Here is a 25,163-nt window from a genome sequence, read left to right on the forward strand (position 1 = left end):
TCTGCGATTGTTGAAGTTAAGCAACTTTCGCAAAGGCCGGTCATAGGATGGGTGACCACAAAAAAAAGTTTTCATTCGAGCTCCTCCGTGCTTCGGAAGGCAAGTTAAGCCGTTGGTCCCGGCTGCATTAGCAGTCGTTAATAACCACCAATCCGCACTGGGCCCGCGTGGTGGTTTAAGGCCCGATCTCCCTATCCATTCATAGGGAAGGCCCGTGCCCCAGCTGTGGGGACGTTAATGGGCTGGTGATGATGATGTAAGTATGTAGTCGTTACATGAGCCATGTCAGGGGCCTTTGGCGGCTCAATAATACTGTCTAACGCGAATGGGATGGCAAGAGTAGTCTATTTGTTTACTAAATTTACTTTCATGTATTTGTAGATACACTGCACACACACATGTTTTTAATATATGTTTTTGTAAACTACTTTATTTTCACAGTTTAAGTAAATATAATTATGTATTCGTTGAAGTTGTATTCGTGGGAGACACGGCTTCCGTGCCTCACTTAGCAGGGTCCACAGAATACCAGCGTCGTGGCTCGCGCCGCGGCTTATGCTGAGTGAGGCCCTTTTATAAAGGACACCACCACCATCGTTGGCCAGTCCATACACTCAATTATTTGTATTTCTCGTGTAAGTTGTTTTTATTATGTGTTTTGATTGTAAGTTATGTGTTACTCAGAAATCAGAAATCAGAATCATTTATTCAACGTAATTATCATGGATAAACTTGTTGAAGGTCAATGTAACATTTTTGAATTTACGTCATTTCGCAAGGTGTTATGGCTGAGGAGAAGAAATGACAAGAAACTGCAACAGCAACACATCTTTTAAAAACCAATGAGGATATACATTACAAGTTATTTAATAACTAGAGGAACACATTCAATACCAGACATTTTTATCATTTAGGTAGTCATTAATCTTATAATAAGCTTTTTTACATAAAGTAAGCTTCACGTGAGCTTTAAATTTATTTTCTGACAAATTTAAAATATTATCTGGTATTTTATTGTAAAAACGTATACATAACCCCAAAAAAGATGAATTTAATTTACTTAATCTAGAATTTTGAATAGCAATTTTATGTTTATTTCTTGTATTGTAAGTATGCCTTTCACAGTTTCTCGGAAGGAGAGATAAGTTTTTACGTACATACATAATGTTTTCATATATATATTGACTTGCGACCGTCAGTATATTTATTTCTTTAAACAGCTCCCTCAAAGAGTCCCGACAACGCAGCTTATAAATAGCGCGAACTGCGCGAAATTTGAATGATGAAAATAGTTTCTACATCAGCGGCTCGACCCCACAGCAAAATACCGAAAGACATTATGCTGTGGAAGTAGCTGAAGTAGACAAGTCTAGCAGTGGGTACATCTGTGAGTTGTCGGATCCTTCTGACGGCATATGCTGCTGAACTTAGCTTGCCCGCTAGTGATACAATATGTGGGCCCCATTGAAGTTTTGAATCTACAGTAATTCCTAAGAAAACTGTGTGTTCAACAAAATCTAGTTACTCCGTGTTTTATATTGTATATTTGTTACTGTGGTGTCTCTTTATAATAAGCGTTTCTTTCTATTTCAAAGCCATACTAGGACTCTTGTCCTCCGCCTCTGAATAGTACTGACCACCATAATAAATAAATAAAAAATACATACCTGTTCAATAACAAACACACACTGCGACAGGTCGGGCGGTATGTTCTTATCGGCGATGTTCTCGAGGAAGCAGTGCCTGTTACCGAAGCCCTCTGCCGCCAGGCATACCCTTTCACCGGTAGCCGTGCAGGACAGGCATACCATGTCTTCCTGTGGGGTAAACAAGACAGAAAATTAAAAAAAGAACTAATTATTTTGTTTTTATTGCACTCACCCGTGGTTAGGGAAATTCACAAAGAGAAAATTAAATCTCCGTCGGCTTAATAATGGTACATAGACTGAAAGAATTTCGCATGAAGAGGAAGAGCGTCCCGGCTTGACAAGAGCGGGTTCGAGTCCCGTCCGAGTCAGATTTTTTTTCGATTAATTTTCTCTTTGTAAGATAAATACTAATAAAAAAGTCCGTATAAAAATATACAATTAATTAAAAATAGGAGCCGTAAAAACACCCGCCCGCATTGGAGCAGCGTGGTGGAGTATGCTCCATACCCCCTCCGGTTGATTGAGGGGAGGCCTGTGCCCTGCAGTGGGACGTATAGGCTGTTTAAGTGTTTATGTTATGTTATGTATAAATAGGAGTCGTTGGTCCCGGTTACTACTTACTGATGTAAGTAAGTAGTCGTTACATGAGCCATGTGAGGGGCCTTTGGCGGCTCAATAATAACCCTGACACCGGGGTTGATGAGGTTGATAATTCACCCCACAACCCTGATATATGATAGAAGAAGATTATAAATAAGAAACAATTATACTGTGGTGCTGTGGTTCAACGACTTGCTCCTTAGTCGGGTAGCGCCTGTTTGTACCCGGAACCAGATTTGCACCAATGAGTTATTAATTTATCTTATGTTTAGTTTTCACTATTTGCTGTTTTGCTTCTATGCTGTTCTGGGAGCAAATAAAAAACATAGAACACGTTCAGCTGCTTGTCTTCCCGAACGTGTCGTAAAATCCGACAGAGGGATTGTGTCCTCTAACATGATGGACTAATGTTATGGGCGATAGGCTGATCCCTTATCACCATAAGGTTCATCATATCCAGCTTACGACATCGTATCAACAGTGGCTGCAAGTTGTCTTTGATTACTTGTGGCTCTGCCAACCCCATTAGGGATTACGGGCGTGAGTTTATGTATGTTTAGTTTTCACTAACACAGTTGGCTCGACCATCATAGATGACGATATGGCTCACCACCTCTCACGTTGGTCTAACAGAAAGCTTGGTGAGGTGTGGGTACTCAGTTCATCTTGCGATGGATGTACCTTTGACTGCCCCATTGGGATATATTCGCGAGCATATGTCATGTTAAGTCTGAATCTGTTTAAAAAATAGAGAAGTTTTTCTATATGTGAGTACTTAGAAACCATGAGATTTCCACAATAATTTTGTAAAACAATTCACACCTATTACCTTGCAGACTAATCAAACGACACGGACGTAAATAATTATTACAACTTTACAACGAATTTAAAGTTACATTAAAAATATTAATATTCTAACAGCAAAACGTTTTGCATATTATATGCAACCGGAGGCCTAATTTCATGCCATACGTAACGTTATATAATATTAAATGATACCCACCTTAAGTGCTAATGCAATTTCAACACGCTAGCGCCACAGCATAGTGACAAACAGTATAGACACTAAAACATCGGGTTCCTACCGGGTTAACTCTGGAATATGAGACTCAGAAGCAAGAGAAATATGTTAGGATCAAAGGAAATGGAATTCCATAGTCTCTGCTTACCCCGAATAGGCGTGGGTTTTGTTTGTATGAGACTCCCGATATTTGGACACTGTCGCAAATGCTATGATCACTCAAGAAATTGCAGTGGAGTAGGTAGATCTATAAATTTATAAGGGCCAAAATATCTGTCTACCTTTCTTCTTTGCCATTTGTACACTTTTGACGTCGCAATGTTCGGAACAATTTGAACTCGCACTAAATTCACAGCGATAAACTGTACTCACAGAGCATTTTCTCTCTCGCTCACTCATTTATTACGCGGGAACACACTCACCCAGTCTACTCTGGTTCGGCATTTATGAGCAGTGTGTCTACTGTATTTGTTTATACTGCGTGAATATGCAGTTAAGTGGTTACTAGCACAAACAAGAACGTATTTCCATTTTCTAGACTACCTCCATCGTAGACCGCCTCGCTACTTCCTATGTTTAAACGTAGTAATTACATCCACACTAATAATATAAATGCGAAAGTAACACTGTTTCTTGCCTTTTCACGCTGTAACCGCTTAACCGATTTTGATCAAATTTGGCGTGGAGATAATTAGAGGTCCAACACAGAAAATATAATTTTATCCCGGAATTCACCCTTGAAGGGGATGAAAAGGGGGTGGAAAAAAAATCTGCGCGATAACTGAAATCCACGTGAACGAAGTCAAAGTAAAAATAACAAAAACAAATGTAAAGTGTAGTTTATTTCAAAAGTTTTATGTACTGGGTGAGAGCCCTGAGCGCTCCTCATTTGTTTGGCCAAGTGATAAACGCCATATGTGGCAAATGTACAATAAGCCACGTTAAAAAGCCCCTAACCATAGTATTATAAATATGTTATAACTGTACCCCAACGCCGCTTTGCCTAGCCATTCCCAGCAGTTTAAAAGTAGTTCCCCTGTAGTTATTAATTTTACACGAGAGAATACTTTTGTTTCTGCAACTTCTGTTCCTTTAGTGCCTTCCTCACTGCACGACGCGATTCATGCGATATTAAAACTATTGAAGATTTCAGTACAGGAAAGATACTAAGGTGACAAATACAATCTCATGATTTAAGAATTTGTTTTCGAATTCATGTTTGTATCATAAATTATTATCACGTGCTCATTTCCGAGAAATGTGTTCCGGAGGTAAGTGACCTAACCTGCATTGGGCTGGTTTGCCTTCGCGGGTTGGAAGGTCAGATAGGCAGTCGCTTCTGTGATAAACCGTACCAGTCAAATGTTCAGGTTAGGTAAGCGGACCATATGTTCGAATCGCAATGGGGACATGTCACAAAAATCGCTTAGTGTCTCCAGTTTCGTAAGGACATGCACACCTTCGGAGGGCAGGTTAAGCAGTCAGTCCCGGTTACTATTTACTTAAGTAAGTATGTAGTTGTTACATGAACCATGATGCTCAATAATAACCCTGACCAGGGTTGCTGAGGTTGGTAATTCACCTCACAACCCACACGATAGAAGATGACCTTACGCTGATATCGCAGATCAATGCGATATTGAATCTTCTTTTTAATTTTTGAAATTAATCTATTGAAATTTGAAACTTTTCATTTTTTTTTAAAGAACGTCTAGGGCCCTGTGCCGAGGTTTTTCTTGCAGCTTCTTTTCCCCGGCTATACAGGTTGTGAGAAGCTGCAGTAGTTTTAGGCGGATGAGACGTTCGTTATGTAAAAATTGACGATTCAAAGTGTAACTATGTTACCTACTGAATAAAGATATTTTTGAATTTGAATCGCGCTGTGTGGAAGGTCGCTTACTTGTCTTTCTCATTCCTGCGGGAAGAGCAAGTTTACTGTGCTAATCCGGTATGAATGGAAAACTGCTGCCATATTTTCTTATTGTTTTAATACAATGAAGACGGGACTTAAGTAAATTTACAATCAGGGACTTTTCAGACAACCTTGCTCAATTGTTTTTGATTTGAAATGATTTTATGGCGCTGTAAAGATTTTCATGCGTTTAATCTTCTGATTTCATTGATAACAGACATACATATCTTCAAACCTATCCAAAACCCTAAACTACACTAAACCGTAAACTTATCTAAAGTACTGAACATCTCTTAGCGCAAAAATTTACTCCAATTTGCATACCTAATTGCAAGAAGACAACCAAGTCAAATGGGTATAAGTACTAGGTTCAAGATAAATTATGAAATTCTGATTACTAAATAAAGATAGATGTAAAACTAACAAAACATTTTCTTTGTTCTATTTAACTTATTTATGAATTTTAAATAAGAAAAACGTAGTAATAAGTCCGATTTACACTTTTTTACAGTCACCTACCCTATTGGGTACATTTTGTTTTTTGACGTAACTAATTGTAGATTTTCGGCAAATGGCATTAACTACTTGGCCGGACAAATGGGGAGCGCTGAAGGATCTCACCCTGTATAAAATTTTAGACAACAGGCCTGAGGATGGCCAGTTAAGCGCGAACCTCGGGTCAGGGCGTCGTCTGAGAGGATAAAATGTATTTGAAAGAATTTATCGACCATAGTGGGTCGATAGCGATAAGTGCTGAATGAGGTCGGGGTTCCAAGTATTTGTTGTCGCCCTATTGGGGTTAAAACCATTGCGCTATACTCATAAAAATATGTATTACTAAATCTCTTTGTCAAAAACTATTAAAGCAACATACATACATACATAAACTAACGCCTATTTCCTACCGGGGTAAGCAGAGACAATAGAATTCCATTTGCTTCCATCCTGACACACTTCTCTTGCTTCCTCCACATTCATCGATCGCTTCATTCACGCACGCCGGTTCAGAGTAGATCATACTAAACCTTTTCTAAGGACATCTCCAATTTGGTCAATGTAAGTCCTTCTAGGTTTTCCTCTGCCAGCCCTACCATCAACTTTCGCTTTATATACCGCTTTCGCAATTTTATTATCCTTCATCCGCTCTACGTGTCCAAACCAACCTAACATTCCCACTAAAACACAACATAACATAACATTCACTATTAAAGCAAACTTCAACTATATCGCCTTAGTAATACTAGTAGTAATAGCATCAAGTCTGACTTTGTTAAAGTTTAACTAGCAGGATGGAATTGGTACTTGAAAGGAGAATTTCCGCCAATTTACTTTCTAGCCTGTTATGAATGTTTTAGAGTAAGAGTTTGTGTAGACTGTTTCGTTTCGTTTTATACTTACTTCAGTTTTGAAAGTTGGCAGTAAAAAAGAATAGGTGATTTTTTTCGTCTTCAATATCAATCGTAAGTGAAGCAATATGGTGGAATTTGCTCTGGTATCGAGAAGAGTTCACATATATACAGCTAAAACTTTGAGGGATGATTCAGACCATGATTCTGAATCACTAACACAAATACGTAGTTGTACCTAAATAAATACGAAGACTGAGGGGGTGATTCAGCTCATTATTCTGAGTTGATATCAAATGGAATTTTCCATCGCAAAAGTAAATAATTAGAATTGAAAATAAATATAAAAAACACACACAAAACTTCTCTTAATAAAAGAAAACTTGTCGCTATCTCTTATACTATTATAGAAAGCCTTTCCTTTGAGTATAACCTCCAATTCTATTTCAAACGATGACTTTCTTTCATTGTTAGGGTTGCCACTCACGCCGGTGGAGCGTTTTACAAACCAAAAAGGAATGAAATTGGTTTAAAACCAAACAAATCATACATAAATAACAATAGGCTTAATCTTTCTTTATGATAGTAAGACCTAGTAGAATTTAACATTTGTAGAATGACACATTTGTCGATTAAACGCTCGATAATTAGTCCATCGCGACAACGATCTCTCTATAACACGGCCAGGAGCATTCCATATAAGAAACCTCATTTCTAGCGTGTGCGGTTATTTACGATACCGACCCCGCAGGCGTGGTCGACGATTTCCGTCAATCAGCGCTTATCGCAATCGACCCTAATTCTTTTTTAATTCTTTCAAATATTTTTCCTCTCAGACGACGCGCCCTGAGCAGAGGTTCGCGCCCAACTGGGCACCCTCAGGCCTATTGTCTTAAACGTTGTACCGGGTGAGAGCCTTAAGCGCTCCCCATTTGTACGGCCAAGTAGTTAATGCTAGTTAATGTTTTTTACGTAAGTGCAATACAAACAGACAATCCGTCCGCGCTCCTACTTACTTCTTAGCGACTGAAGGAAATCTAAGCTAAAGTCACACCCCGGACACTTCATGCAAAAAAAACCTCGTCTTACACAGCCGATTCCTGCAGACACCGCCTAATTTTATTTTAAGTTATATCCGTCAGTTTCATATCCGTCGAAAAGGAAAGGGACGGATGATTCACAGCTCTTAATTTTAGGAAGAATGAGTAAAAGAATGAATAACCCGGGCGAATCAAAAAGGTACGTCACTGGTATGCAATCCGTTTGACGTGCTGTCTACTAACTGTGTCGGGTTATTGACTGATGTAAAATTTTTAGACGGCTGTTTTAGATTTGTGCATAAAATTGACGTGTGTTCCATAAATTTTATGCTTGTCGATTACCCGTCCCTTTCCTTCTCGGCGGATAAGAAAATGACAGATATAACTTAAAATAAAATTAGATGGTATTTACAGGAATTAGCACCACTACGACCGACCCATCACTGGCTCTGAGAATGGATCGCATCATACTACACTACCCATTCTCGTAATCGTACACGTGCATCTGTGTGCGTGACGTCAGACGTCCATACGATTGAAGACTAAAGTAAAATAAATAAATAAATAAGGCCGCCTATTGTACTCATTCTATGTCTCTTTTGTTTTGTATTTTGTTTTCTCCTGTTTGTGCAATAAAGTATTTGTTATGTTATGTTATGTAAAATCGAGGAGGGGGGTTTGTGAGGTAAACCTACCACTGGTGGGGAGCGGAGTTGCCGTTCTATACGTATTACTATTTTTTATTCTATGCTTCCAGTCCGTCAGCTAAGTAAATGTAGCGTATATCTGTATTTGCGTCATATGTCGGCAATTTGTTATTATATATTCAGAAGATACGAAACGCGTCGGTACGAACATAAATATAGATTGCATTTATTATTGGCTTCGGCATTTAAATATAGACGTATTTATCGAAGCTATCTTAGAATTATTGGGTACGTGGTTATTTATAAATGAACTTAAAATAGTTCTTTGCATGGATGAGACTTGTAGCAAGCCGGAAAGTGGGTAAATAGATCTAGCTCCTGGTACGTAAGGGAAAAAAGTAACGCCTAGATTTCGAATTTCGAGATTTCGTCTTAATTAGCTTTATTTCTCTATTTTTAGCTTCAGTAATAATGAGGATCAGTATAAAAAAAATACCTTCAAAAATACCTTACATACCCAATTAAGGTAAACATGGTTATATAGAATTTGAGTCTAGAAGATTGCTCATTGAGAAGTGGTTGATAGGTCCGGTTTATCACAGAAGTGAGTGCCTGTCTGACTTCTAACCCGCGTAGGGAAAACCAGCTCAATACAGGTTAGGTCACATATCTTCAAAATGCATCCAAATATACTATTAAATACCCAACTATTAAAAAATACACAAAATAAAAACATAAGCAGCCTATATACGTCCCACTGCTGCGCACAGGCCTTCCCTCAATCACCCGGAGTGAGTATGGAGCATACTCCACCACGCCGCGCCACTGCGGAATGGTGGAGCTGTTCTACGGCTAATAGCTTGGACCAACGGCTTAACGTGCCCTCCGAGCACGGAATCATCTTACTTTTTCAGACAATCAGGTGATTCCAGCCTGCAATGTCCTTACTAAAAAAAAGACAGTCTCACAGTGATTTCGACAGTCCTATCGGGAATCGAATCCGGACCTCCAGGTCGTGAGGCTGACGCTTTGAACATTAGACTACGGAGACTCTAATAAATATTAAGATTTTTTTTAATGTCTAAGAAATTAACTGTAGGTAAAGTAATATCTACTATGCCTAAGTTTCTTCAATTTTTGATGCTGGCATCAAATCAACATTGTTGACACTGGTGTCAACCCTACAAGGAGTGCTCCTCGCCACCAATTACCGGCTCCATTCAGGCAGAGCTTTTCATTAAAACCGCTTTTTGTATTCAACTGACGATTTAATCGTCTGAATACATACTGCAGGTCGACACTTTGAAACTTTCGCATTAATACTGGAAATTTTAAGAGGCCAACACGAATGCGAATGTGGCAAGAGTTACTTTACTTTTTTTTTATGATTATTATTATATAAACTATATAAGTACCTATGTGTCTACATGCCTGCATATAGAATAAGGTTCAATGTTGCTGTTTTATGCCGGGGGAAAGCCTTATGACCTATATTACAAGTTTTTAACTTAGTTTAGGCATCAGCCCTTTCACAAAATCTGTCAGTTTAAACTAGCAAATTGTCATGTACAATGTTTTTGTGTGGGGAAATAAATATTTTTCTTTCTTTCTAAAGCCAACCATAGAGCAACACGGACCTTTGAAGTCAACACGTTTGTCTAACAGAATGTTCGGCAACGCATGGGTACGGTCACGAGTACTAATATGTATACACTTTGAAAACATGTCATATTAACTTTTTTGAAAAATTAAACCGTAAGTCTCATTAAATGTCAAATATGATAGTGCGACAGGGTTCTAAAGTGGGTACATGATATTGCTCATGACTGTACTTAGTACTAAGTACAATTCAAAGTGTATCATGCGATGAACGAACCTTTGACTACCCCTATCCGGAATGTAGACGTCAGCTTATGTTATGTAACAAATATAGGGTTGTAATGACATCGTAACGAAAACATTGAGGGATCATTCAGATGATTCTGAAAAGTATGGAACTGAAAATAATTTAAAAAGACACTAAAATTGACACTCTTCCGACAGGAAATTTCACTTGATATCAACTCAGAATCATGGTCTGAATCATCCCCTTCAGTATTCGTTACGATGTCACTAACAATTTACATCATCGTCACTGAAAAAGCAAAATTACGTAAGCCCCAAAATGCCATTTCGAGAAAAAGCCGTTTTAAGTATTTTTCGTTTTTTTATCATAACTTCTTACCCATTTATCCAATTTTGATGACGCCAACGTAAGATTACATTTTGTTTCATTTTCTATGTCTAGCAATAACATATTATCACATGAACTGCTATTTTAGGATATTTATATTGTATAGGCTATTTGTATGTATGTATGTGTGTGTATGTATGTATGTATATACGGACTGGTGCAATAAACATATAATGATACGAACAAAAATTAAAAATAAGAAAATAGTAATAATAATATAATAATGATTTTTTTATTTTTTATTTTTGTTCGTATCATTATATGTTTATTGCACCAGCCCGTGCTCCAATGCATTAACTTCTTTCACCCTAAGGTTGCCTGGCAGAAATTGCTATTTAGCAATAAGGCCGCCTATTGTACTTATGTTTTTATTCGTATGTTTATGTCCTTTGTATATGTCGTTGTGCAATAAAGTATTATTTATTGATTGATTGATATTTTGGCGCTTAAGTAATTTTACCTTTCCAGTGACGATGTGTATGTTAAAAATGAATCGTCCTCAGCGACATTACATTACACTACATTTAAAAAATAACCCGAAAATGCTTTCAGTCCCACTTCGCGTTATAAATATCGTTATTATATTCACAAAAAGCGCAAATCTAATTAAAATGTCACCCCTGCGGACTCTAGGGAATGTGAAAAATGACGTGAAAAAATTTCAGTGTCGAGCTGTATACTGCAGAGGAGTTACAGAAACGACATGTAACCGGGAGGTCTTAAGTGCAACATACATACATACATACATACATAAACTCACGCCCGTAATCCCTAATGGGGTGGGCAGAGCCACAAGTAATCAAAGACAACTTGCAGCCACTGTTGATACGAATTCCAAAGATGGATATGATGAACCTAACTTACTAACTTACTTAAGTGCAACCAGTTAATTTATTACTTTGCAAGAAACTGATCGGACTTTTGCAGCTTATTGTACGGTCACGAGCACACACACACACTACACACACATACTCACACACACACACACACACACACACACACACACACACTTTACACACACACACACGTTATGTTATGATGAATTTATGAAACTTATAAAGTCAAATTCAGTGGCTTAGAGTTCGAGTCAATTCGTCTAAGTAGGTAGGTACAATCAAAGAGCAAAAGTGCAGTCACTGAGCCCAGCGAATTATTTCTAAACAGTGGTGAAATTATGAACCATTAGTTGTCATAATTATACAATTTATGTTTTTGTAGATGTTTTTGGTCTATTACAGAAAGATAAAAAATAACCCGAAAATGCTTTCAGTCCCACTTCGCGTTATAAATATCGTTATTATATTCACAAAAAGCGCAAATCTAATTAAAATGTCACCCCTGCGGACTCTAGGGAATGTGAAAAATGACGTGAAAAAATTTCAGTGTCGAGCTGTATACTGCAGAGGAGTTACAGAAACGACATGTAACCAGGAGGTCTTAAGTGCAACCAGTTAATTTATTACTTTGCAAGAAACTGATTGGACTTTTGCAGCTTATGGTACAAAAGATATTACGTATAAGACATCGACTCCTCGCTACTTATGTTTGAGTCCCATATAATAGGGGATCCTATTGCTATTAACCGGGCACAAAGGAAACCACGTTACATAACGTGGTATGGTATGATGAATTTATGAAACTCATCACTCAAATTAACAGCCTCTGTGGTCTAATGGTTAGAGCGTTAGGCTCACGATCTGGAGGTCAGGGTTCGATTCCCGATGGGGACATTGTCGAAATCACTTTGTGAGACTGTCCTTTGTTTGGTAAGGACTTTTCAGGCTTGAATCACCTGATTGTCCGAAAAAGTAAGATGATTCCGTGCTTCGGAGGGCACGTTAAGCCGTTGGTCTCGGCTATTAGCCATAAAAACATCTCTACCAACCCGCATTGGAGCAGCGTGGTGAAGTATGCTCCATACCCCCTCCGGTTGATTGAGGGCCTGTGCCCAGCAGTGGGACGTATATAGGCTGTTTATGTATGAAACTCATAACGTCGAATTCAGCGGTTTTAAAGCCCGGATCGGAATAGGAATGACCGGGACTGAACCTTTACGTTTTGTGTTTTCTAACTAAATATTAATGTGTGTATATTTTAATGTCTTCTTCTCTCGTGTGGGTTGTGAGGTGGATTACCAACCTCATCAACCCTGGTGTCAGGGTTGATTATTGAGCCGCCAAAGGCCCCTGACATGACTCATTTCAATGTTGTAAAGTCCAAGTTTTTACCTTAATAAGCTTTTTTTTTTGTCAGGTAGTTATAGTCACCATCATAGGCCTTTACAACTTGAATGATTTATACAATGTTTCTATGACGCATGGCTGGAAAGTCCAAGTTATAGTAACGTGAATATATTCTTGGAAATAAGATAATGCAAGAGGTATCCAATATGAAAAAATGCTTTCAGTATTTGAGTGCCTTTCTTAGATTCGAATGTTACAATATTTTCCGTAGAATTTATTCACAATAGGTAAGCAAAACTCCATTCTGCTTGCTTAAAGGAATCCTTCTATCGTGTGGGTGGTGAGATGAATTACTATCCTCATCAACCCTGATGTCAGGGTTATTATTGAGCCGCCAAAGGCCCCTGATATGGCTCATGTAACGACTACTTACTTACATCAGTATGTAGTAACTGGGACCAACGGCATAACGTGCCTTCCGAATCACGGTTCATCTTACTTTTTGGACAATTAGGTGATCGGCATGTAATGTCCTAACCAAACTAGGGATCACAAAGTGATTTTTGTGATATGACCCCACCGGGATTCGAACCCGGGACCTCCGGATCGTGAACCCAACGCTCAACCACTGGACTACGGAGGCCGTATTATTGAATATGTCATTAACAGTATCACGTGACTATACACAGTTCTGTCGACCTGCACGCGTATTAAATCCTTGACAACATTTACAAAAGTCACGATATAGAACTGTACCATGACCGCGGTGTTGTCTTTGACATGAACTTAATTGAGGCCAAAAACCCCATTGAGGCTAGACGATTAAATGAAAAATTAAAACAATACATAGTTAGAGACTCCAGGTCTTTGAAATGTATATTAGTAAGTATAATTATTGTTCTTGTAATTTCATAAGATTAGTACGTGTATATAGGTATGTCTATCTGTAGTATTATACGAGTACACTGCATGTCTCCTTATTACGCAGGTCAGCTGGAAGAAATCTCTTACTTAGAGATAAGCTTACTTGTACTGTCTGTTTTCTTTGTATGTTTCTTTCTGTTTTATTGTGTACAAATAAATAAAAAAAAAGATGAATAGTAGATATGTACGCACTTTATTGCATAAATGTACAAAAACAACAATATACATGTGTAACAAATGGTGGGCGTATCTCTGAAAGACAGCTCTTCCAGCCAGCCCAGCCCTGCCAGCCCTGCATGGTAAGGTGCTGAGCTTGGTGTGCCTGCATTATAAAGGAAGTGTGATAATAACAGGTAAGATGACGCGCCTTTGTCACCAGACTTAGCCTACAGGCTTCAGATCTATTGTTCTCGATACCCGGGCCTCTCGCCAAATGCCTGACCTTTGAAATCTACATTTAAATCGATATGTACCAGAGAGGCGGCTTTTGTTCCAAACTTTGGAAGTACGAGTGAGATAAATTATTAATTTATAGATGAATGTTGGCTATGGATTTATAATAAAATAATATGTCTTATTCTTTTGTCTGTTTGTCATTTTTGTGTGTCGTTTATTACATTATTTTACTAAAGGCGAACTTCATTTTCATCTCTAACCTGACTCCGTAATATTTGGTTCTTAGCATGACACATTTGGACAGGGCGCGTTCCGCGGCGGACATTTTTAGTTATAGTTAGAAGAAGGGATATATTTTAATTTAAAATATTGTAAAAATAATATGTAAGTTGAATATAATGTAATAATCAATTGCATTAAAACATAGATAAGATGACTATTTAGCAAGATCTCCGGCCAAATAGTTAATGCCATTTGTGGCAAATCTACAATAAGTACCTAACTTAAAAATAAAAAATAAGTAGAAATTCTCTGTAAATCAAGTTCCATATTTTATTGTTTATTTTATTTATTTATCATAGTTACAATTTAATGTTACATTTTAAATAGTTAACATCGAAAAACCCTAAAAGGGTTTGTCCCGACATTAATCCCACATATTATTATACTAGTACATCTTATACTAAAAACAAGTACAATCAATTGCGACACTCAACGAAGTTGCTCGCGCAGCATAGATTGCTTGTTTTTACAAATACATGTCTATAACGATATACCAAAGCGGCAATATATTGCCACATGGGGATGTTTTAGTTGAAATGACTTATTGTAAAGAACAGCCTCCGTGGTGTAGTGGTTAGAGCATTAGGCTCACGATTTGGTAGTACAGGTTCGATTCCCGATGGACACTGTTAAATATCACGTTGTTTGGTCTTTTGTTTGGCTAGGACATTGCAGGCTGAATCACGTGGTTGTCCTAAAATGTAACATTTGAAGGCTAGGCCTCTGCCCAGCAGTGGGATGTATATAACAACATAACATAAACTGCCTATATACGTCCCACTGCTGGGCACAGGCCTCCCCTCAATCAACCGGAGGGGGTATGGAGCATACTCCACCACGCTGCTCCACTGCGGGTTGGTGGAGGTGTTTTTACGGCTAATAGCCGGGACCAACGGCTTAACGTGCCTTCCGAAGCACGGAATCATCTTACTTTTTCGGACAATCAGGTGATTCAAGCCTGAAAAGTCCTTACCAAACAAAGGACAGTCTCACAAAGTGATTTCGACAATGTCCCCATCGGGAATCGAACCCGGACCTCCAGATCGTGAGCCTAACGCTCTAACCATTAGACCACGGAGGCTCTAAAAAGAGTATATAATATATGTATTGATCCAATTATGTTTACTGCAAAATTATGTAAAAATAAATTCGAAATAACCCTGTTTCGAGTTACATCTCGGCTCAAGCTTTAAACCACTGTGAGTTTGAACACGTTTGGATCTATAATTGATGTCACGTGATTTTCAAGATCCCGGTTAATCGCAATAAACTCGCCGCTTCTTACATGGGACTTAGACATAGCTGGCGAGAACTGAACTTCTTCAAAAGGAATTACTTTGCGTGTTTTGTATCCCTCTATCTACGTTTTCCCATCAAGTACGAAACAGTACAAAATGTAACAAACAATTTGTCATCAGCCGCCACTCCCAAATCTCAAACAGTAGATCTATTGTCCCCAATACGTCCGGCCATTTGCCAAATGTTTAACCTTTTACCTAAAGTTTAATCACTAAATGCCACATCTATTTTTGTTCCGAATCATTTAGTTCATCCCGGGTTTTGGCACAACCATGCACTGTCGTACTCGACGCTAGTAAAATTAGCTAGCTCAATTGACAATAGTCTGGTCTCTATTAATTGGGTTGGTGAATAGTTTCTTGCGCCGCTTCTGAGCTATAACAAGTTTCATAGCGGTATTTTTTTTGACGTTACTTATTGTAGATTTGCCACAGGTGGCATTAACTACTTGGCCGAACAAATGGGGAGCGCTTAAGGCTCTCACTCGGTACAACGTTTAAGATTCATAGCGGCAATAACCGACAGGATTGTAGGGTAGACAACATAACATAAACTCACGACTATATCGCAATTGCAGTAGTCAGAGGCAAATCCATCGCAAGATGAACTAAGTACCCACACCTCATCCAAAGGTTGCCTGGAAGAAATTGCTGCATGAGCAATAAGGCCGCCTGTTGTGCTTTTCTGTATATGTTGTCGTTATCTCTGTATTTTGTGTCCATTGTGCTCAATAGAGTATTTTATCTATCTATCTATCTCACAAAGCTTTTTCCTATGGTCCACCTTAGTCCACCGGGTGGACCACGGAAGAATATGTTTTCCCGTGGTCCACCAGGTGAACTAAACAGGTGGACCTCAGGAAAGAACGGGCTTTCTGTCAGACCTAAGTGATAGGTGTCGAGCCGTATCGCCGTCTGTAATGGTCGAGCCAACTGTGTTAGCGAAAATTGAACAAAATGTCAAATAGCAACATTATTCTTCTTCTATCGTGTGGATTGTGAGGTGGATTACCAACCCCATCAACCCTGGTGTCAGGGTTATTACTGAGCCGCCATAGGCCCCTGACATGACTCATGTAACGACTACGTACTTACATCAGTAAGTAATAACCGGAACCAACGGCTTGACGTGCCTTCCGAAGCACGGATCATCTTACTTTTTGGACAATCAGGCGATCAGCCTGTGATGTCCTAACCAAACTAGGGATCACAAAGTGATTTTTGCCATTTGTCCCCACCGGGGTTCGAACCCGGGACCTTCGGATCGTGAGCATAACGCTCAACCAATGGACCACGGAGACCGTTGCAATATTGATTCGACGTGGCCTTTTCAACCCCCTGATAAGCGAATTTCCATAATCTGTGGACGACCTCGGTTTTATTTGTTATAATGAAATTCGGACGCGGATTGCATTCCTTATAAGCCTTATTGGAAAGACAAAATGATGAGGGATCTCTCTAATCTCTTTTGCGTGATTTTTTAGGAATTCCACGCTATTTAAATATTAATCATGATTTTGCGCGTAAAATGTCGATTAAGCTGTAAATTGTCATAAGCCCGGAATTTTATTTCGCCATAACTTTTTGCTGAAATAGTCGGATTATACAAAGTTATTTATTTGAAAAATCAGTAAGCTTTTTAAGCGGGGTCGTGTTTTAAAGCGAGCGCTGTTTGCGGAGTTCACTGTCAAACCTTTCTCCTGAACTGAAAATATAGGACCAATATAAACTGCCTTCGTGGTCTAGCAGTTGGTCGTTGAATTCACGTTCCGGAGGTCCAGGGTTCGAACCCCGGTGAGGAAAGATCAATAGTTTGGTTAGACATTATCACCAGATTGTCCGAAACTAAGATGATCCGTGCTTTGGAGGGCACGTTAAGCAGTATATCTTGCTTAATCTTTACTTAAGTAACTACGTTGTCGTTACATGAGCCATGTCAGGGGCCTTTGGCGGCCCAATAATAAGGACGAAGAAAAAGGGGTACTCACCGTACGCAGGAATGAAACATCATCCTGCTCGCTCGCTCCCCCCTCCGGTTCCGCCATCTTGCGTCCTCTTCACTCAACTGTCAAATGTTACTCCAACTCCACTCCTCGGGAAATGCATAGCTGGAACAAACAGAGACACATATTAAAAACTGGTTAGATATATATAGAACTATTCATATGAAAATGGGGTTCAAAACGCTCATAACAAAATACTTGTTTTTTTTTTTCAGATAGAGACACGTACATAAATAGCCTATATACGTCTCACTGCTGGGCACAGGTCTCCCCTCAATCAACCGGAGGGGGTATGGAGCTTACTCCATCACGCTGCTCCACTGTAGATTGGTGGAGGAAGGATTATGTCCTTTTATTGCTATGTATGCTTATACAAAAAAAAATAAAAAAAAAACATATATATAGTTAGTGGAGTTGCAGTCTAGCTACGTATACCAACTGGGAAAGAATGAACAAAAAATATGTCGAGATAAAAAACAGTCCTAAATATATATTTTGCCACAAAAAACAGTCCTAAATATATATTTTGCCACAAAAAACAGTCCTAAATATATATTTTGCCATTTATCTAACAAGCGAACCATTTTCTGTTACATTACTTCAAACACCGAAAAAGTGTTAGAAGAAGCACAAAAATGACAATGTGAGAGGAATCTATTTGCTTTGACATATATGAACTGTTTAGACGTGATGGATCGTCTCTTTGTCGGGGCGCCTACATGTCTGTAACATGTAAGAACTTCATATTATCATTGAATACATGCTAAGAATATTATTTATTTATTTATAAAGGTACATACAGCATCACTTTTTAACCTAATGCGCTGCATGACGACAAAAACAGTATATAAACTAGTAAACAAAATAAACAAAGAATAGAAAAAATACGAAAAGGTAAACTACAACATACATACATACATAAACTCACGCCTATTTCCCACCAGGGTAAGCAGAGACTATAGAATTCCAATTGCTTCGATCCTGACATACTTCTCTTGCTTCCTCCACATTCGATGAGACGTCCGTTATGTCAAAATTGACTCAAAGTGTAACTATGTTACCTACCTACTGAATAAAGATATTTTTGAATTTGAATTATTTGAAATAAAAAGTTAAAAATAAAAGTGTATTTATGTGTATTTATATTTATGTGTTGGTAAACCTGATAAATAAAAAAAAATAAGGTGGCCTTATAAAATATGAAATATTTTACTTTCAGGGCGTATGCTGAGACCGAGCGACCAACTTACGCTGGATAATTCTACAAACTTCTTCATCGCCCAGCGTAAGTTGATCGCACGCGACTCTCGCACATCGACGATATAACCTCTAGACATTTAATAACACACGAACGGATTCTGTCAACCGACTAATAGGTCAGATATAAGATGATGTCCGATAACGTTCGATCGCGAGTACTTTCGTGACGTTTCAACGTGTTTAGGTTCTTGCGTGAGCCAATCAGAATACAGCGTTCCGCTTCCCCCAAAGACTCCCCCCCCCCGCTAGTTGACAGAATGAGTAAGGTGTCTATTTGGTAGTATCGTTGATGGAAGCACTTTATATGAAACTCGAACAATGCTCGGAATGTCACGCGCCGAATATTTGCCAGATACTACGCGCTACGAGCTAGGAATGACTGCTACGTCGTAACACCGTAGACGTTACGGTTTTATTTAACTTCAAGTTATGTTTATGACGAAAAACGTAAAAAAGCAATTTTATTATTTCCAAATATTATATTGATATGATCATTAATTTATATAATTTAATTATTACTTTTTATTTATGGGTCTATTATTGTACTTACTAATTTAACATTTTTTATATATTTTTATAATATTTGCATGTATTTTTATAATTTGGATGCTCGATTACTGTTCTTTGTAACATATTTTACGGCGAATAACTAAATCTTATCTCATCATTTATTTTCAATCCCGAATCCCGTTGGGAACATATCACAAAAATCACTTTGTGATCACTAGTTTGGTTAGGATATTATAGGCTGATCACCTGATTGTCCGAAAGTAAGATGATCCGTGCTTCGGTAGGCACGTTGAGCCGTCGGTCCTGGTTACTACTGTCTGATGTAAGTACGTAGTCGTTAAATGAGTCATGTCAGGGGCCTATGGCGGCTACGATAGAAGGTTAATTTTCATAATGTTATGTGAGACCTACTTTAAATAATGCGCCAAAGTGCGCGCTTTTTTGAATAATTTGTTTTGACCGCATTACAGGAACGCAGGCAACTATTTTAGCTAGTATTAGTCATGAAAGTTTTGGTCTGTTGTTTTGTGTAAAGGGAAGAATTTTAAAACTATTCTCATGGAAATCTGAAGTGTTTTTTTTTAAGTGAATTATTGTAGATTTGCCACAGATAGCATTCATTATTTGGCTGGAGACTTGGATGTCAGTCGCTGTGGTCCTGTGGTACACCAGCTTGCAATCGGGGAGCGCCGGTTCGAACCCCGTTACTGGACTTGCACCAGTGGTGCTAATTCCTGCAGACACCAGCTAATTTTATTTTAAGTTATACCTGTCATTTTCTTATTTTTTTTTTATTTATTTATCATAAAAAGAAAGGGACGGGTAATCGACAGGCATACAATTTATGGAACACACGTCAATTTTAAGTAGAAATCTAAAACAACCGTCTAAAAATTTTACATCGGCCAATAACCCGACAGAGTTAAGTAGACAGCATGTCAAACGGATTGCAGCGAGATGCCTATTTTATTCACCACAGTTATTCATTCGTTTTAAAATTAACTTGTTGACAATCATCCGTCCCTTTCCTTCCCTTTCCTGAAAATGACTGGTATAACTTAAAGTACAATTAGGAGATGTCTGCAGGAATCAGGGACAATGAGTTATCAATATATCTAAATGCAGTTTTTACTGTCACAGTTGGCTAGCTATCACGTTGGTCTAACAGAAAGCTAGGTGAGGTGTGGGTACTTAGTTCATCTTCTGATGGATGTACCTCTTACTACCCCAAACTCAAAATAAGAAAAAAAAATACTGTTACAGTGGTGCTGATTCCAGTACAGTCATGAGCAATATAATGTGCCCACTTTAGGATTCTGTCGCACTAACATATTTGACATTTAGTGAGACTTACAGTTCAATTTGTCAAAAAAGTTAATGTGACATGGTACCAAAGTGTATACATATTAATGCTCGTGACCGTACACATCGTCTAATTTTATTTTAAGTTATACCTGTCAATTTCTTATCCACCAGAAAGGAAAGGGACGGGCAATCGACAGGCATAAAATTTATGGAACACACGTCAATTTTATGCAGTAATTTAACAAACCCTTCCTTTTTACATTGGCCAATAACCCGACAGAATTAAGCTGACAGCACACGTCAAACACATTGCATATGAACGAGATGCCTATTTTATTCGCCCGGGTTATTCTTTCATTCTTAAATAAACAGTTGTGAATCATCCGTCTCTTTTTCGGCGAATAAAAAAATGACAGGTATAACTTAAAATAAAATTAGGTGTCTGCAGGAATCGCCGCCAGTGTGATACTATAAGTTAAACTGGTACGTTAAAACTTGGTACCAAGGTGATCGCAGGCAAATTTATGGTACGCTAATAACCCTTCTTTTGCAGTCGAGTAAAAAATGGTACACTCGTAACCTTGAGGGTAAAAGGATGGAAGGATTTACTACTGACAGGAGTTGGCAAGTACCTTGGGTATGTAGATTGAGCTCTGTAATTTATGTTAGTGCTTTACATAACATATTTATTCGCAGGGAAGAAAACTAGAGTTAGGTCAATGACGAGAAAAGTTTTTATTACGAATGTTTGAATTATGTATTATGTACTTATACATAATTCCGCACTCCATTCCAAGTTAGATCAATAAAGGAACCTAGACTTGTTGCGCGTTATAAATGATTTAGAGCTATATGATAGCTCGCCTGTCGATATTCAAGATTTATTATCTACCCGCAGCCAGCAGTCTGACCTTTCAGAATTATCTGGGTTACAGGCTTCGAAATCTTTCGTAGCCCCATCTGTTTTCTTGAGTCAGCGATTCGTTCAATGATTTTTGTTTTGTTTATAACGGCCTCTGTAGTCCAGTGGTTAAGCGTTGGACTCACGATCCGGAGTCACTTTGTGATTTCTAGTTTGAGACTAGCGCGGGTCGCCGTTCGGAAAGTCGCTGTCAACGCTACAATTCGTTTGAAACTTCAGTTACTGCTGCCTTCTGTCAGGTTTCAGGTTACAGGCTCCCATCTCCGCCTCTGCAAGCATTGAGGTCTTCACCCGTATTCCTGGGCAAGGATTCTACGTTATACCCCGTAGGTCTGGGTCCCTATTCGAACTCAGCCACCATCGCACACCTACTGAATTAAGAAGCCCCCGCGGCAGGGACGCGTCGAGGAATTGCCCCAGTAGAGGACACAGAAGGGACAGAGAAGATGACTCTGTCCCCCTTGAGGCGCCTGAGGCCTGAGGTAGGTACTTAACAATAAAAAATACTTCACAGCCAGGATTTAAAGTTTCCAATTCACTAGCACAACTGGTTTGCAAGTTCATCTCAGTTCCGAACGTTTAACTTTAACCCACATGTTCTTTGGTCGAAACTTTCAGTAGTACTAAACTTGGTTCAACTTCAATGAAGCGGTTGACACGACATTCTAAAGCTGCCTTGCCACTAGAGAATGCAATCCCGATCTCGCGAGGTCTAGTTTAATTTATCGGGATCGATCCCGAAGCATAATATAACGGATCCCGTTCGAGATTGACGGGATTGGGCGAATCTCTCTTAGTTACCTACACTTTTTGTTTTGATTATGCTGATTTCCAAATAAAACTTAAATATTTAGTTAGTAATATTGAAGAATAATGGCTTTCGTATTCTTTCATTTTTTTTTGTTTTAATTAACGTCACTATCACAAACAAGCAGTTTTCATCGTTTTCAGACATCCTCATTTTACATTTTTTAATGAACTAGACGAGATCCCGGAAAAGGGAATTGATATTTCCAATCCCATGAGATCAGCGAAAGTGGTGTATCAGGATCGTTGTTAGTGGAATTCCGTGGTCTCTGTCTACCCCAACGGGGAATAGGCGTGATATTATGTATGTATGTATGTACTACTAGCAAAATACTTTTATATCTATTTTATTATCTAGCTTATTTTAGATTGTCCGAAAAAGTAAGATGATTCCGTGCTTCGGAGGGCACGTTAAGCCGTTGGTCCCGGCTATTAGCCGTAAAAACACCTCCACCAACCCGCAGTGGAGCAGCGTGGTGGAGTATGCTCCATACACCCTCCGGTTGATTGAGGGGAGGCCTGTGCCCAGCAGTGGGACGTATATAGGCTATTTATGTTGTTATGTATGTATTATCTAGCGAATGTCGAAAACCACTTCATATCAGATGACTTTGTTTGTTTCAGGATTACGTTCACCCTTGTATACAGGGTGTTAGTGACACACAAAACTGAACATTATGTGAAGTGAGTTACACTTATTCGATCAATAAAAGAAAATGACCAAATATACGTACAGGGTGTTTAGTGACACCGTATCGAATACTGTGGATGATTCAGAACATGATTCTGTTGTAAACTACATGTCTTATTGTGTTTCTTTAAATTATTTTCAATTCCATACTTTTGCGACGGAAAATTCCATTTGATATTAACTCAGAGTCATGGTCTGAATAATCCCCTAATACATAATATTTCGGGAATACTCCAACACGTTACTATACTGCGGGTTTGTAACTATCAGTGTGATAATAAGGTTTTCCTTACTAAACCCACCCATAAATATAACCACATAATACCCCCCCCGCCGCCGCATGACCAAGCACGTCCCAAGTGGAATTTTATTAAGGCCGATTTTGAGTGTTTATATACAATGCTCGGAGAAGTCGATTGGAGTCCAATGTATATATTGCGAGACCTTGAGGAGGTTCTTAATTATTTCTATCAGACAGTGTATGACATTTTAGATTGTTGCATTCCTAGGAAGAAACGAAATAGGAAAGGTACTAAGTATGTATATCCCGTGTGGTATACGAGCGTAATCATTGGGGGTTTAAAAATAAAGGCTAGTCTTCATAAACAGTATAAAATGAGTAAATCGCCAGCTGATTATGATGAGTTTGCGCGATACCGAGCGTTAATGAAGCGAGAAATAAACCACGTGCACGAGCAGTATCGTAAAGCAATACAAACTAGATTCGCCAAAGACCCAAGAACCTTCTGGGATTACATTCGGTCTAAAAGGAGTGCAGGAAATAGGCAGAGTATTGTTAGGGACGGGGAAATTCTTAATGATCTAGAATGTGCTAAGGAATTCGCGTCGTTTTTTCAGACTGTATATAGCAAGGAGGTGCCAAAGCTGGACGCTAGAGCGGCGGCGCTGGCCGCCGACCCGAGCAGCGCGTGCGTGCAGGTGCACAGCCTGAGCCTGCGGGACGTCAAGGACGCGCTGACACGTCTAAAGCCGAAGCACTCAGCTGGTCCGGATGGCATACCGGCGTTCTTATTTAGGGATTGCGGTCTAGTAATGGCCGAACCGTTGCAGTATATTTTTAATATCTGTCTCGAGAGCGCAACCATTCCCGCTCGTTGGAGAACGACACGAGTAATTCCCGTGCCCAAGGGCAGTGCGGGGGCGGAAGTAAGTGGATACCGACCAGTGGCTGTATTGTCAACTCCGGCGAAGGTGTTTGAATCGGCCATCCATAGCAAAGTTTACGATCAGGTGTGCGGTGTGCTAGCGGACGCACAGCACGGGTTTCGTCCAGCGCGCAGTACGGCGACCAACCTGCTCAACTTCATGACCTATGTAGCTCCCGCAGTGGATGCGGGACAGCAGGTGGACGTTGCGTACTTCGATTTTAGGAAGGCTTTCGACACCGTTGACAATGACATCTTGTTAGAGAAGCTGGCGACCGTGGGCTGCACCTCACATCTGCTCGAATTCTTTGCAAGTTACATGAGAGATAGGCAACAGTATGTTGAGTTCAATGGGTATGAGTCTGAACCATATTACACTCGTTCAGGTATAAGTCAGGGGAGTAATTTGGGTCCCCTCGAATTTATATTAATGGTGAACGATTTACCAGAGGTCGTTAAGTACTGCAAATGTTTACTATTTGCAGATGACCTTAAGTTATTGCTAGCCATAAAAGACAGCTCAGACTGCGACCGCTTGCAGAGTGACATAAATAGAGTGGTAGAGTGGAGTCATTCTAACAAATTGTTTTTTAATGCGGCCAAATGCTCGGTGATCACGTTTAGTCGAGCTAGATCTCCTCTGCACAACCAGTATATGGTAGAAGCGGTACCGATGCAGCGTGTCACGAAAGTACGGGATCTTGGGGTCAATATTAATGCTGAGTTATCATACCGTGAACACATAATTAACATTTGCAAGAAAGCGTACAGAAACTTAGGGTTCATACTTAGGCAAACATATAAGTTTACAAACATCACAGCGGTGAAGGCTCTGTATGACGCTTTAGTAAGGAGTAATCTGGAGTATAATGCAATGATATGGGGACCTCATGAGGCTAAGTATAAGGCGATGCTTGAACGCGTACAAAATAAATTCACACGTCACTTATATCTGAGGTTGTACGGGG

The 25,163-nt window shown here is 39.2% G+C and overlaps 2 protein-coding genes across 15 annotated transcripts in view; one reads left to right on the top strand and one right to left on the bottom strand.

The window, feature by feature from the left end:
• The window catches only part of LOC126378014 (ryanodine receptor), a 167,659-nt gene that overhangs the window by 114,407 nt on the left and 28,089 nt on the right, over positions 1 to 25,163 (bottom strand). For all 14 annotated transcript variants that reach the window (XM_050026051.1, XM_050026050.1, XM_050026042.1 and 11 more), the window contains exons 2-3: positions 17,520 to 17,639; positions 1,668 to 1,817 (exon numbers count right to left, since the gene is read on the bottom strand). In XM_050026051.1, coding sequence (XP_049882008.1) covers positions 1,668 to 1,817; positions 17,520 to 17,576 — 207 coding nt within the window. In that variant the 5' untranslated portion in view covers positions 17,577 to 17,639. The remainder of the gene's footprint in view (positions 1 to 1,667; positions 1,818 to 17,519; positions 17,640 to 25,163) is intronic.
• The window catches only part of LOC126378047 (irregular chiasm C-roughest protein-like), a 416,593-nt gene that overhangs the window by 69,464 nt on the left and 321,966 nt on the right, over positions 1 to 25,163 (top strand). The gene's annotated exons all lie outside the window — the stretch shown is intronic.

The sequence above is a fragment of the Pectinophora gossypiella genome, chromosome 25 (assembly GCF_024362695.1).
Source record: "Pectinophora gossypiella chromosome 25, ilPecGoss1.1, whole genome shotgun sequence".
Taxonomy (NCBI): Eukaryota; Metazoa; Arthropoda; class Insecta; order Lepidoptera; family Gelechiidae; genus Pectinophora; species Pectinophora gossypiella.